Here is a 15,386-nt window from a genome sequence, read left to right on the forward strand (position 1 = left end):
TGTTCCCAAGTACTTCTGATTTTGGTTTTGATTTTCACTACACTAAGATACGCTCTCTTATTCTTGAATTCTGAAATTTTCATAGTACATGTTAACAATTGCGAATGAAGTAAATCCGTTAATTTTTTGTTGCACATATTTTGTATGCAATACAAACATGTATTTTTCCATCATTAGTTTCACACAAGATTGGTGAATAAGTGATTGTCTAATAATGAGCAAGAAATATCCATCATATCTGAAATAATAGCTCACTTTTTCTAAGTAATGAGAACAAAAATAGATATATGAATAAATTGATATTATTAAAATGATCTTTATATTAAAAAGAGGAGCAACTTTAATTTATTATAAGCCCAAATGATGGATTCAATAAGTTCTTGCCAATAACCATATCCGCTCAATAGAAACATCAAACTAAAAGAAATATCAAAGATGTTTCTAATGATTCAATAATAACATATTATTATTTCATCTCCGAGTTTTTAGTTCCTTTAACTGTATAGAACTTAGAGATGGAATAATTAAGTCATAATCTATCGTTGATTGTATTAGCGCAAGCTAGTGATGCTTTTGGCTATTGGACTTTCACCATTTACGGTGCAGCACTCCACTTCGCCTAGCAACCAAAACATTTTAGTAGCCATAGGAAAATAAAGCAAAAGCCTTGGGTAAAAATAAAAACTGTTCATAAGTTTAATAAATTTATATATATGTGTATATATATATATATATATATATATATATATATATATATATTCTTTTTCTTTTTTCTTTTTGTATATAGGTAAAGTAAACAGGCCAAATCGAATCCTTTTACTTTTACAAACATCTACTTGAGCTTTCTGGTATATACAAGTATACAGAAGTCAGAAGCCAAAATAGGCAAGCAGAGACTCAATATTTTGAAATAGAGGAAAAATCAAGTCTGAGCTGCCATGCATGATACCACAGATATGAGCATTTCAGATGATGACATCTTCAAAGACTTCATATAATCTAGCAATTTTAACCGCTTCTTCCCCAGGACCTCAACCAGCTGCCTGCTGCTCTTTTGCAAGACTGCATTAACATGGAACATGAGGGGAATAAAAAAATAGAAGCGCAGAACCAAGCTTATTTTGGACTCTTATAACCACATGGCATGAAAAGATATCTTATTGAAGGAATACACACCTACTAGAGCCAGAACTAGATCCATTGCTATTGAAGGCGAAAGGGTCCTTGTAAGACTGAACCGAAATCAAACTTTCACTTGTGGCAACGGCTGGCTCAGGGGACCCAGGTAACCCCGTGGTTACGCTGCTTCTGGAGCTTAATCCTAGGAGCAAAGTTTCATCAACATAAAGTTGTAAACCACACGGATATGCTTAATTAAAATGTTTGGTCACAGACATTAGGAAGTTGGGTCCACGCTTCTGAGAGTATATGGCAAAGTTTCACCAACATTAAGATGTAGACAATCACACACAAATAGGATTCATTAATGTTTGGTCACGGTCACTAGAAGGCCCATCCACAGAAGACATTTCTAGGGTTTGAAACCCAATTTTTTTGCACAAAGCATGGGCAAGATCTTTTTAACATTACCACACACAAGCACGAAAAATTGCTGGTCAGAGTCACAGACAGTAAATATCAGAAACTCCTCCACAAGGAAGAAGCTTAGGGTTTAACTTAAAATCGTTTGCTCAAAGCACTAGCAAGATAACATGTCTCTATGTGTGGATTTATACAGGTGTTGCTTAGAAACCTGAAAGAAAATAAATTATTCAATTCCATCTTCCATAGCATTTCAGGGAATACTTAACCTTTCAAGCGTCCTTGGGAAAAAAAAGAAGGAAAAACAACAATAAAATGAAGCTAATGAAACTCAGAAGTGATCTCATTACAACAAAGAACATTGAGGGAAAATGCTACTAATACTCCATCTCTTACTCCATGAACAGAATGGGACAAATTGATATGAATACAACTAGAAGGTCATTTAGCTCATGCAATGAGGGATGCTAGAGTATCATATCATAGCTCATAGGTTATTATCACAAATACAAGTGGACATATTTTGAATGTCCAGTGCAAGCAAAGTGAGAAACCAAGACACCCAATATCCCCACAGCAGGCATGATTGGCACAATTAGAGCAGTATTAGCAAAAAGATAAGTATCAAGAAGTATGTTGCAGGATGTACTAATCCAAGATGCAAATCAAAATAAATCCCCCCTGACAGGAGAAGGTATCTTGTGCACAAGAATGTGGATTCCACAAGCTTGTGAGAGGCCTGAAGAAGATAGTTTTTGCCCAGACACAGTTTTTCTAAAAATCATCCACCCAAAACTTTCATCCAGAACATCATCTATCACCATCAACAGAGGATATATAGTTTCACAATTTGACGTACAAATAAACTGCCATTGACGTGTTCCCATTCCTACAAAATTACTACTTCCCCAGCAAACCGCACTACCTCTGCACATTTCAGAGGGCTAACACATGATTTGTGGAAGTTTAAAAGAGTGAATTCTAGAGTAGGCACCATGCATTATAAAGAGTTGGTCAGTTGGCATCCTCATATAATGCTTTAGTGAACAAAAAGCATAACAAGCAAGAGAAGGCAGCATGTTGTAGAATAGGACAGAAAGGTGAGGCTTTCAACTTTTTCTGCAAGGTTTTAAACTAAATAATTAGAACTTGCAAAGTGAAAACTGTATTTGACTGTATTGATAAATCCGCACTATGCTTAAGTAATGTAACATAACACTTGCAGGGGAAAAGCTGAAGGGAACTATATATAAGTTGCTAACTTAGAATAACTTTATATACTCAAATTTACTAAGGGATTCTACAGAACTTGCTCTGGGGGGATCTATGAAGTGCATCTCTGACTCAAAACTCACACATACAGAATCCTACATGAAAACTCAGAAATCCTGAAGATTAAAGATACAGCTTAATACAATCTTAGACCAGTAACTATAACAAAAATTTAATGGTTTCTGATATTAAAAAAAATAACGAATTATGGTCCCAAGCATTCACTATATTATCAGACTCCCTTACAGATTAGAAGAACAAAATTTTCATGAGTTTTTTTTTTTTCTTATAGAAAGAACATTGACAGAGGCGAGTTCATGGCCTAGTATGTGAGAAGCATACAAGAGAAGCACAAGAACAAAAGAAGTACAGTAAAATAATCAAAAGCTGAAGTTCCAAACATCAAATGAAATCCAAAGAAGGGTTGCAACTTGCAAATCCCTAAGGAAGTAATCCAAAGCCTTAGAAGTAGATGCTTCAAGAATCCCAATTTCATCTCGCAAAAAGGAAATTCTGCACCTTCAACATTGTACACAGAATGACACGAGACCAGTATATCAATGTTTCCAAATTGTGAAGAAACTAATCCTTTTAGGGTCAATTTTGGAAGTTTTGACCAATTACTGAGTTTGCTACAATGCTATAGAACTGAAATGCCACCCATGAATTTAATGTGCATAAATTATGGTATGGGGCACCAAAGAGAATAGGAAGGAAAAGGGGAAATCAAACTTTAAATTGCAAATATACCTTGAAAAGTTATGACGAGGAAGAAGACAAGTGTGATGACCATGGCAGATAGTCCACTGTTCAAATATGATCCCTTGCCTGCTTTCACTTTCTTCAGTGCCTTTATTCTTTCAATCCTTGCACGCTTTCTCATGGCAACATCAGCGAGCTCCCTAACCAACTTCCGGTCAGCAGCATCCAATGATGGACCTTTAGGAGGTCTTGGTGGTTTGGGAGGCTTCCTAGAATTCTTCTTATGCTTCTCTCCTATGCACATCTTCTCAACAACAATGACTTGGTCTCGACTCTCTTCCCCTTCTGAACTCTTGTCTATCAAAAACTCTACACCAACATCCACAACACCACAAGATTCCACCATATTACTACTCGAGCTAATGCCACACTCATGTGTAATAGCACCATTGAAATTCAAAATCCCACTGGAAACCTTTTTGAGAATTTTCTTCACTTGTCTCTTGCTCGAGCCAAGATCCTTGCTTGCCTCCTCTTCGCTAGTTGTCCCACCACTTTCAATATCAAATTCAAAGTCATTTTCCCTTGAATCCATAAAATCTGCCCCTTTCACCTCAAATAAAATCCTTTATTTACCCACGTCTCCCCACCCTTGAGAATGCAGAAACAAAAGACCCCTTTTACCACAATAACAAAGTTAAACTCTTCAAACACACACAAATTACGCCTCCACTTCAATACTAATCTCATGAAACCAAGGTTTCTTTATTTCCTTCCAGTTTTCTCAAGGCAAGTGGATATAAAAACTGGTAAAATCCTTTGAGCCACAGCTTAAATTGAGATCCAAAAATCTAAAACAATTAAATTCTAAGGATAAAAAAAGAATCTAACCCTATTAAAGTCTAATTCTCAAACAAAAGAGCACCCAAACTCGCCATTAGAATCCTGCATTTATAATTGAAAAGTTTAGACAATGAAATCGAGAATTACTCTGCTGCATATATTAAATAATTGAGCTTTTTCTGCTAAAATAAAACAGAGAGATTGCAAAATGAATAAACAAAATTCAAAAACCACAAAATTTAGACCCCAAAAACTAACCCAACTGGAGCTAACAGACACAGGCGCTAAAACTCGTTAAAACCACTTAACCAACATTCCAAAACCAGAACCCCACCAAAATAAACCACCAAAAACAGAAGCATTAACCATTGTAATTGTGTCATTCAAAACTGAAAAAAGCAAAAACAAACAAAATCTAAAAACCCAAAAAAAAAAAAATGTACGAGGCTATTTACCTTGAGTCAAAGCGAAGAACCCAAGGGAATTAATGGGTTTGGTGACAACGTTTGTTCCCAGATAAAGAGTTTGTATGTCATGTCTCTCTGCGAGCACAAAGACATACAACTCTTATTTAAATTATAATAATACATTATTTATATTAAAATAAAGCAGTTTATTTAAGGTTTGAAGTTCGTTAACAATGTCAAAAAAACTTGGATGAAGAACTTGTCAGCTTGTCTAGATATGGCAACGGCTAACTACAACTACATGTTACAGATATGTATGACTCTTTATTCTGTTTCCACCGTGTGATCACTCCATAGATTGGTCACCATATCAAACGGTTTAACTTTTTTAGGGCCCATTTTAAGAGTAAATGTTACGTTCACAATAGTTTCACAACAAATTATAAGTGACAAGCTGTTACTAGTTATTACCAGCAGAGAAAAAAAAAAAAAAAAAAAAAAGTAATTTCAATAATGGGTTAAATAAAATCAAAAACAAATTTTATAAGATTTGTTGTAAAAATATTAACGAAGTAATACTTTTCATTTTAAGTTTAGGTTGAAACTTAACACAAGTTTTGTAATAAAAAGTTTATAAACTTGCATAGTACTTAATTTTTTTTTTTTATCAGAATATGCAGAACTTACATAGTAATTAGTATTACTAGTTAATGAATGTGATTTAATTATTTTCTCACTTAGGCTTATATAATTTTGTTGTTATTTCGGTAATTATAATGCGGTGAGGAATTCGAACCTTATATAAATTTCTCTGTTGGAAACATATGAATGTTAATTAAATTATAAAATTCATTGGTCAAGTTTAAACAATTTAGTCTTCTCAACAAAAAAAAAAAGTTTAAACAATTCAATACTAGGATATAAATAAATTTTAATACTCGATGTTCTGATTTATTTTCACTTTTTTTTTTAAGCAAACATTTATAATTGAAAAAATTAATTTCTTACTTTTTCCTGTTTTGGTTTATCCTTCTTACATTTAATATTCTCTTACAAAGCCAAGTCCCAACTCCCATGAGAGAGGAAAGAATTACCAATTGAAATACAATTCATTATTTCCTTCCATCTGTTTTAAATACTTTCTCCATGATCATGAATGTATTATGTTTATGTAGCCCCTTGAATCAAAAACTCACTTCCGAGAATACCATAAGCACTAAAATCATGCTAAACATCCTATCTATGGTAACCAATGATAACCCGAAAATGTCGTGACTCATGAACTCAATTTTTTTATTTTTTTATAAATGAATTTTCTATACCATGTGCTTAGTTGCTTGCATTATTGATAACCAACGTGTGGTGTAAATAGGAATCTCTTCCATTACTTTACATCCTGAACAAATCTCTGTTTTTGAAACTACATTTATACAACTCTTTGTTGACTAAGAACTTTAGAAATATCTAACATTTTTATATATTGTATTGTAAATCTAGAGGTAATTAATCGCCGACAGCACAGTTAGGAATATTCTAAAGTCAGGAGTGCAGTGCTTTAGAATTAGAAGAATGGGAGAATATTCATGGTACCTTCTTGGTTATCTTTTAAATGAAAAAAGATGCGTTAATTTGAAAATGAAAGTAAGTAGTTCTATCACACACAATTAATTTTATTAATGGGACAACTTTGGTATCTAATGTAGGCTCTTTGCCTCCAAAAAAAATGTGCGCATGGACCATATCACTTAGGTCCACTGTCACAGCAGCTCCACACAGTGACAAGTTCAATTAGCATCATATTTAAGGCTAAAATATAAAGAAATTGCATGATAAAAGGTGTCTTCTAGTGCTGCTCAAGCGATCGAAGGTAGAGAGTAGAGACTAGAGACACAAGTGAGGACTGAGGACAAAGCATTTTTGTCGGATAACTTTCTTTAATTTTTGCTGAATTACTATCGTTGATACTTTTTTTCTTTTTTTTTTAATGAAAAAACCAAAATGGAATAGTTACACATGGCCAGTGGCCGCATGCTTGAACTTGGACATGCATATATTGGAGAACATATAAAAAGTGAATCCGAGCAAAAATGAAACCCACAAGAGGAGCAAGGTTTTTTCTTTAATTAATATTTTATCCAACATCCATGAACGGGAATAGAAGATGAAACATACGACATGATGTAATACTATAATTCTTAATTTAAATCAATTGCTCCCAAAACAACTTTCAATTTTCATTTATTTATCATGAAAACATCTCAAGCGAATAGCAAATTTCCAAACTTGAAAAAAATGAATGCATCAGTAGCAGCACTCTCAATTTGCTCCATATTAAGATTGCCAGCACCCCAGTTCCCCCTGATGACACTCAAGGGCTTGGCTTCGACTTCAAGGTTTCCACAATACACAGCCAAATCAAGAATTGGTTTTAAGTCCACCACATTTCTGCACTCAAGCCCATAGTCCCTTCGGAGAAAACTTAGCAACTTATGTATCCCAACACCCACAAAACAAAAGAGAGGAGCAGAAAGAAAGTTGATTAAAGATAAAGGAACCACTTCCATGTGAATGAGTTGTATTATAAATAATTTATAATGCAACAAGAGCCCGAGCAAAGTTGCAGTGTTGCAGCCTTGCACTTGGTGGAGTCATTCAAATCATTCAACTCGATGTCCAATCCAATGATCGGGGGCCAACGGTTGCTATAGTTGCAGGAGAGTATGAGTTCAGTGATGAACCCGTCTACACTAGAAGCTCTATTTGTAACAGTTGTTTTCACTTTTTCACCGTCAACATTCACCATGAACGTTGCCATTTTTTCCTGTAGTAGAAATTCTCACTTCGTCAAAGGTATATATATTAATATATAGCTGTTAAAGTATGTACTCCATTAGCATTAGATTCAAAGTACCTCCATTCAACTGCTAGTTCCAAAGGGCGAGGGGGCTTAATTCATCTTGGAAATGAGAGTTTTTTTAAATGAAAAACATTAAAGATGGGTTTACTCGATGAAATGTATTTGGTTCAAGTTTATGTGGAATGTAAATATTGTGATCTTATCGGAAAATTTTTAACAATGGCCATGACCCAGCATGACATCCCCAGATTGGTGATTGCGAAAATGTTAAGCTATTACAAAGAGTCTTAACAAATTTAACAATAAAACAAAACTATATATATATATATATATATATATAAACCGCGTAAGAAACTTTCAGCAATTAGTTCTAGGTAGATAAAAAGATGCTTGTAAATGGTCCTTTCCGATAAGCCTCTTTCTTTGGAGTTGGATAAGAAGAAGCTAACTACTCCCAAGACCAAGACCAAGTGATTTGTGAATTGGTAAGCAAGGAAGTTTTCCTCGATGATAAATACGATGAAGCTTAAAAGACCAAAATTAATTTTGAAGAACGGAAGCACTCTCTTGGTATTAGTCAAACGGTTATGACAGAAAATTAGTACTTGACGATACATACCAATGCCAATACCCAGCCTAATCATCCATCAAGTGTCTGTGCCATACCATCTAAAACCGAATTTTTACACCCCCCAGGCCATATCACTTTTATGACCCTCCAAAGAGCCCACCTAGCCCAGCTGGGCATGGTTTTACTCTGGGTAATCTATTAATTACTGTTTAAAAGCCAATGCATCGCCTGTTAAAACACAAAACCTAGCCCAACACCACTGCCAATCAGTCATCACTACTCGAACTCCAGGTCTGAAGATGAATCCAAGCATTTTAACAGGGTTAAGAAGTAGAGGGTCAAAGCCAGCATACCCATTCATCATAATAATCTATTATACACTAGTTCTCAGTAATCAATCAGTGCGAAATTTGGATTGGGCATAGTAATTTACTTAAGCAATTGTTTGTAACCATATTTTAACAATGAGAGACAGGCTGAACTGCTGATATAACAGCTTTTGCAGTTGCAGTCAACTTTGCATTACTTGTAACGCCATTTCTATCAACAATGTTAAATTCCATTTATGCCAGGCAACAATAGGCAGACTGATTGCCATGTATTCAACATTTCCATTCAGATCCACACGATTTGGTATCAACAATGTACCTTCGATGCCAAATGCAGTAGCAATCTTTTCTGTTACGCCATACATCACAAACCAATGAGACCGGGCGGATCCTACAATATCCCGTCTCATGCCTCAAATTTTGGTCAAATGGACATCAACGCAGAGATTGGAAGTGTCACAAAAGTATAATAATGCAACCTACTATCTCAAACTTATGGAATTTAATTCCCCAACAAAAAGAACAAAAAACAAAAATGAAATAGTTCCAAGGATGCTAGTGAGGTAGAAAAGCATCACACAGCACCATTGCACATTTTATAAATCTAATAGAACAATAATCATTTTACAACAAAAGTTTGGATACCACCTTTACGACACAGCCAATTCCACTGCTGGGAAGTAGCATTCAGAACCATTAAACACCGCCAACTTTGGTTAAAACTACTTCTGACAATGTCTAGAACAACCATACCCCAATGGAAACAATAACACGTTTACCAATGAGATCCCTGTAGGTGTATACCAGACACCCACATGAGATGAAACCAAGTAATTTGAAATAAAATTAGAAACAAACTACCCATGGTGCCTCACATACTATGAAGACTGCACTTAGAATGTTGTGCAACCCATGGTAGAAAATTTAAAGCAAACAATAATATAAAATGAACTTCAGTCTAGCAAAGTACTATTCATTACTGAAGGCAAAATTTCAACCAATAAGTCATTAACTACTAAATAACCAGCCTTAACCAATAAGCCAAAACCACATCCCACTTCTTTACAACAAAGTTCTGAAAAGAACTGAATCACCAAATTGAAAAGATATAGGCATTGCCAACACAAGCGTGTACGATTCATCACTTCTCAAGTTTAAAACCGTTACAACCATACTTACCTAGATATTGGCCTCCTCTGCATTACGCCTACCCGACCAAGATCTGGACCCTGAAAATTTTTGGAATGAAATTTAAGCTAATGCTTGAATAGCAATAAAAAATCTGCAATACCCGCTAAACAACTCCAACATCTGCCACTACCCAACCAAAAACCTACTACATTTTAAAAACCACACCTTTCTGTGTGTTGTGCACTAATATTTGCACAGTTTCTAGAATTTCCAAAAGCATTTTAATGTTTTTACATCTGCAGCCACAAAACCAATCTAAAGATGTGTGGACCTTACCATGAATTGCACGAGAAGATTATGTATGTTCTATTAGGTAGGAAAAACAAAATAAACCAAAAATTAAATCTTTTAGCTTCACTGGAGAGCAAGACAACTCACCACCCTTTATTCCAGTATAATGATTTAGTATCGATTGTAGACTTTCCCATAATCTTCACGCCTCTGACGCTGAAAGTCACTGAAATTTTCATTAGGCCTTGAAGAATAATTTTCCATTGGGTTTGGGTATCGGCTTCTTGAATCCATGGCTAAATTGGCCCCAGCATAATGAGGGTTGGCTGAGGTACCATCATAGTCAGAATAACCATGCTGTTTATATCCACCAAAACCAGAAGTGGGCATTGGTTGACGTGGCTGTTGTTGACGTCTCTGGGCATCAAGTTGGAGAAACTCCTCCCACTGTTTTGCATGTGTCCCCCTCAGACTAGCCAGTTGCTTCATGTAGTTCTCTCTCATCTCCCTAATAGCCTTTTACCCGTAGAACCAATAGTTAGAAATCACAAGTTCGAAATCCACATACTATGCTGGGTGTGTTCAAAACATTTATAGTGTACCTCAGTACAGCAGTGGGCATAGCAGATGACGGTAATATAAGAAACAAGATTTAACTCACATTTTTATGTTTTACATCTCCTGTCTCTCTCTCTTTCAGTTTCATGAAAATTTTTAGCTTTTTTTGGTAATAGATAGATTCTCAACTCTGATCATTGAACTTCAGGCTTAATCATGACTGCAAAACCCTTCCCCACAACATTTGCCAAACTAGCAATGGGCAGCAGAGTTAATTATGCTCCCTCAAGGAAAAAGAAATTGACCAAGAAAACATAAACATGCAAATTAAATCATCTATAATTTTTTTGGAGGGGGGAAAGAAACTATTCAGAAGCTCTTTCTTTTTTCTTTTTTTTTAATTCATAAAAAAAAAGATCCATAGCACAATCAAAAACTCAGAAAGTATAAAAGAGGAGAGGAGATTAATCAAAGAAGCAAAGCCCAGGCTAGACACACAAGGCATTTGCAATCCAAAAACTCGATTCACCCGTGAGATAAAACAAGAACAAAAATAAATTCAAGCTTTTCCTAGTTATTTATAAATCCAGACTTCATGAACTTCAATGAGTTTAACAGATTAAAAATTGGTTATAAAAATTTTTTTCTACGTAAATAGGGTGAGGGGGGCCAGTAGGGTTCAAACCTCAGTGCCCAGGCACAACAAGAGGTGCTGGAACTGCCAGGGTATCCCTCCCTGGTTATAAAAATATTATTAAGTAAAAGATGCAATTGGTCTTGCCAGCAATAAAGCGTTCATTAGAAAAACTAATTACGAAGAAAAGTAAAAGTTCCATATTCTCCAAAAGGTCCACCAGTTAACACTCTGCAGATGCACACCAACACTACAAGATGGTTCTTACCTCACGATGCCTGTAATTTTCTTCATCTTCTTCCTTGTCACGAATTCTTCCAAGTTCCATTGCATCCCTCTTATACTCCATCTCTAATTCTTCTAATGTCTGGGGGACAGCAGGGTAATCAAACTGACGTCCAGATTGCATGTCAGATCCTCTTCTCTCATTATCCCATCCATCAGTTCTATAAGCACCCATGCTCTGATTATTACCATCATATGAATTATATGACTTGCCTGTGTAAGGAGGATGTGCTGGAGATTTTGAATTGCTTGAACGACCTCTAGCTCCATTATTACCATAAGCTTCACGAAATGAAGAGTCTGTTAAGCACTTGATTCAAGATGCTAACATAGATGGTAGCTTTAATTCAACATACTATCTTTATATTCACACAGTGAAATCATCCGTGGCAAAAGATCCAGATATGCTTTCAGTAAATAATTTCGTATTGGAGACAATCCGACCAATTCAGACCCACTCACGAAAGTTACTTCAGAATCGTACACAAAATGCTTGAACATAAGAACTTACCTCTTGCTGCAAACAAATGATAAGCAACAAGTAATTAAGGACTCAGAAACAGTGAAAAGGATATCCAACAACACATAGGAAACTATATAGGAACCTTAAAAAGGTTACAAATCATAAACATGAAATTACCAGCTTTCTATGGACGCCATAACGATATCCTATGCTGTCCCTACCTTGTGGAGAACCCCTTGAGAATTTCTGCAGATCATCACGGATACGGTCTTCCACAACCTTCTCCTGCCTGCCAAACCTCTGTTGGAACTGTGATGCATTCTGGGGACCAGAATAAGACCTTTGGGATTCAGAGCGTCGCATTCGTGCATCAACAGGGCTTCGCTCAGGTGACCTAGATCTTGCCATGTGGGAACTAGAAGATCCCCTTTGATCACCTTCATCCTTAATCACTTTGCGCACAGCATCCACACCTTTTGTCAAAATTAACCTATCCTTGCCACTGACAATAATAAATTTCTCCTCCATCTTGATTTTGCAGCCCATATCCTTTTCAATTTTTTGAATAACTTTTTCTGAAAAAAGTGCCTTTACATGCTTTTCTCTAGCAGGTACCCTTTCAAAGAAATCTTGAGACTTGCGATTTGCTCCAAGAGTAGAAGGACACCCCTATAAATGAGCCAAACAGCATGGCATTTAACCAGGAATTAAAAATAAAATTAAAAACCTCCTCTTCAAACATAGGTGATGTACTCATTCAAGTTCAACATATACAAAAGACTCAACAATATTCAATTAGTTACCTGTTCACTTGACTACAATGTCAATTCTACCAAAAGAAATGTGTTGTATTTATTCATGACAGCTGCATGATATATAATACTAATATAGATTAGAGAAGACAAAATGGCTCTAATGTCAATTTGACAAAGGACAAAAGCTTTAGAGGACTCTGATACCAATTTAACATATGATCTTTACAAATCCAGCACAAAATTAGGCTTATTGATAAGCTCTTGAAGAACTTTTGAATGGGATTTGAGATTTAAGGGTCTAGGTAAGATTGGGGTTTGAATGAATCTTGAGGGAATGCATAAAGAAAAAGTCTTTATCATCTTTAATAAAACTCATTACTTGAAAGAAAAAAAAAAATAATCTTGAAGGGAGTTTGATGGTTGTTTGGTGTTAGAATAGTGAATTGAATGAGAAACAAATAAAGATAAACTCTAAGCAACTAACCTAGGTTCCCTAGGCAATCACAATTACAAAAGAGTCACACCTTCAAAGCTTAAAATAAGCTGCTGGAAATTTAACTAAATTCAATCCCTCTCTGAATTTTTTTTACTACTTAGAAGTCTTTAGGCTATTGCCATTTTTTTTTTTTTCTAGAAAAGACAAGACTCCTAACCTTTTCCTCTTAATAACAAAGAAAGTAATTAAGAACTTCTAAACCAACTAGATAAAGGACTCAAAAACATGAAATAAGATTCATGAGCCTTTGGTACAACCTATTACAACCCATTCCAGAAAATAAGGAAATTACTAGATGACCTTATTCTAGTAAAACTTAATTAAAACTGATCCAGCTACTTTCTAACATAATGCAAAATTAATACTTAGACTCATTAATAATTAAAATAGCCAATGAAAGGTGGCAAGAAGGCCCCACATCGAAACTAGACCACAAACCTTGAATCTTTTGGCATTTAATCTAGTTTTTCCTAGAACTCCTTGCTGGCTGCATCACAATCTAAATGAGCAACAATTTTTTTACCCAACCATTTTAATAATTAACATTGATAACCATTAGCACTGACTACGCAATTCAGCTCATCAAGCAACAATGACTATTTAAACAGAGAATTAGAAATTAAACCCAATACAAACAATAAAAATCACAGTGCCCCTAAATAATGACTTCGTACTGTCACAATTCAGCTCATTGACTCTGATGTGGACAATCTCTACACCCCATCTCCCTCCTCATATCTGTTTGTGATCAAGGGCAAATGTGCACATCCACATTCACGTTAAAGCAATAAAGCTTAAACTTGGAGAAACAGTGGTAAACTGAATGAAAGCAAATCTCAAACTGAACTGGTCCGATAGGCATGAACCAGGAAAGCTCCAAGTAATATCAATTGGAATAAACCGGAATGCTCACTAGAAATAGATGACTTAACTACTACACCGGACACCCATTCACATTCTCAAGTCAGATCCATCTTGGCATGTGATATGTCAACGTATACCTGTCCTGATCTAAGCAGGCCGGAACATCAACTTAAGCAGTGCTACTCATACAGTATAGAAAAAAACACGGTCTTCCTTTTTCCTTTTCTTTCCAATAAAATTTGTTAACCGAATAAGTAAATAACTCTAACCATAAACATGTGACCATGGGAAAAATTTTAAAAAATTGTACACACATTAAAGCTGATACTTTTGAACAACTGTTTTGCAACATTCAACAAGTACAATAAACTAAGAAAGCATTTCAAGAGAAGCCAGTAGTACCTGAGTAAAGTGACCAGACTCTCCACAAATTTTGCAAATCATTTCTTCTTCTTTCCGTTTCTTCCAAATCCTCTCGGTAGCTTTTGACTTAGCCTCCCATACCTTAGCTTCTCGGCTTGTGAAATCAGTCGGAACAGCATTCGGGTCCCGTTGTTCCTCTTCCTCGTCAGAACCCGCCTGAGACCTTTTGTTCGTCTTCCCCTTATCCTGCACATTGTTGGTAGCTGATCCCAGAGGCCCAGTGTACTCCTTGTAAAGCTCACTGAAGTCATCATCAATATCCAGGTCCGGTCTTGTTGCCATCTTATAACAAAGTTAACTAAATGTATTGCGAAAACTATAACTAAACGAAAAAAAAAAAAGAAAAAAGTTAGTGCATAAACTATAAAATATATTCAAGCACGCCTTATGAACACAAGAAAATAAAAATAAACCTATAAAAATTAGGGTTTGTTTGTTTGTTTAGATAGAAAATAGTATTGCATTGGGGACTTTATCAATCATGAGTTATTGTCTATTCCAGTACGTTTATACATAATTACATCGCTAATCACTATCAGTAGTGAAATTAGACTTATTATTATTATTATTATTATTATAATAATTGTTCGTAAAGATTTTCGTAGGAAACAAACAGAGTCTAAGAGTGAGTGGCAACGAAATGCAATGTTAATTAGACAAATTAAGGCGAATTAAAATGGGAATTAGGTCAAAAATGGCGGGGTTAAAGTGAAATGAGAGTAGTGTAAACCGCATGAAACTAGGCATCTTATTATTCTTATGGTATGAAAATGAAATACACAAAAAGCGAAAGAAATGAAGAAAGTGGTACCTGAAGCTGAAGTGAGGAAGAGACAGAGAGAAGGTTGATTGAGGAAGCAAGCAAGCTAGGGCTGCTTTTTCTTTTTTCAACTTCTCCACCTCTGCACTCCGGAACCTTTTTTTTTTTTTTTTTTCTTGTTTTTATTAACTTATAATTTCTTT

General features: G+C 35.3%; 2 protein-coding genes across 3 annotated transcripts; both read right to left on the reverse strand.

The window, feature by feature from the left end:
- Positions 1-744: 744 nt before the first annotated feature.
- On the reverse strand, positions 745-5,029 carry LOC142612798 (uncharacterized). Of its 2 annotated transcripts, XM_075784956.1 has the most exons (4): positions 4,815-5,029; positions 3,565-4,461; positions 1,177-1,321; positions 746-1,062 (listed from the first exon to the last, which is right to left on the reverse strand). In XM_075784956.1, exons 2-4 carry the CDS (start codon positions 4,109-4,111, stop codon positions 1,032-1,034), a joined length of 723 nt encoding a protein of 240 aa, XP_075641071.1. In that variant the 5' UTR covers positions 4,112-4,461; positions 4,815-5,029; the 3' UTR covers positions 746-1,031. The 2 variants fall into 2 exon arrangements, with proteins under 2 accessions (XP_075641072.1, XP_075641071.1); XM_075784957.1 differs by lacking the exon at positions 4,815-5,029 and having other exon boundaries at positions 745-1,062; positions 3,565-4,143.
- A 4,436-nt stretch (positions 5,030-9,465) lies between these two features.
- LOC142613614 (uncharacterized) lies at positions 9,466-15,385 on the reverse strand. The gene is made up of 6 exons (XM_075786040.1): positions 15,235-15,385; positions 14,403-14,745; positions 12,107-12,554; positions 11,406-11,704; positions 10,093-10,461; positions 9,466-9,752 (listed from the first exon to the last, which is right to left on the reverse strand). Exons 2-5 carry the CDS (start codon positions 14,703-14,705, stop codon positions 10,117-10,119), a joined length of 1,395 nt encoding a protein of 464 aa, XP_075642155.1. The 5' UTR covers positions 14,706-14,745; positions 15,235-15,385; the 3' UTR covers positions 9,466-9,752; positions 10,093-10,116.
- Between the last annotated feature and the right edge of the window lies 1 nt (position 15,386).

This window comes from Castanea sativa, chromosome 10, assembly GCF_040712315.1.
Source record: "Castanea sativa cultivar Marrone di Chiusa Pesio chromosome 10, ASM4071231v1".
Taxonomy (NCBI): Eukaryota; Viridiplantae; Streptophyta; class Magnoliopsida; order Fagales; family Fagaceae; genus Castanea; species Castanea sativa.

Coding starts and splice junctions, on each gene's coding strand:
- LOC142613614 (XM_075786040.1), bottom strand. CDS start 14,705: ATGGCAACAAGACCGGACCTGGATATTGATGATGACTTCAGTGAGCTT. Junction 12,555..14,402: donor AGTCTGGTCACTTTACTCAG/GTACTACTGGCT, acceptor GCTCATTTATAG/GGGTGTCCTTCTACTCTTGG. Junction 11,705..12,106: donor CTCAAGGGGTTCTCCACAAG/GTAGGGACAGCA, acceptor CATTTCGTGAAG/CTTATGGTAATAATGGAGCT.
- LOC142612798 (XM_075784957.1), bottom strand. CDS start 4,111: ATGGATTCAAGGGAAAATGACTTTGAATTTGATATTGAAAGTGGTGGG. Junction 1,322..3,564: donor CCTCGTCATAACTTTTCAAG/GTATATTTGCAA, acceptor CTTTGCTCCTAG/GATTAAGCTCCAGAAGCAGC. Junction 1,063..1,176: donor TCTAGTTCTGGCTCTAGTAG/GTGTGTATTCCT, acceptor ATGTTAATGCAG/TCTTGCAAAAGAGCAGCAGG.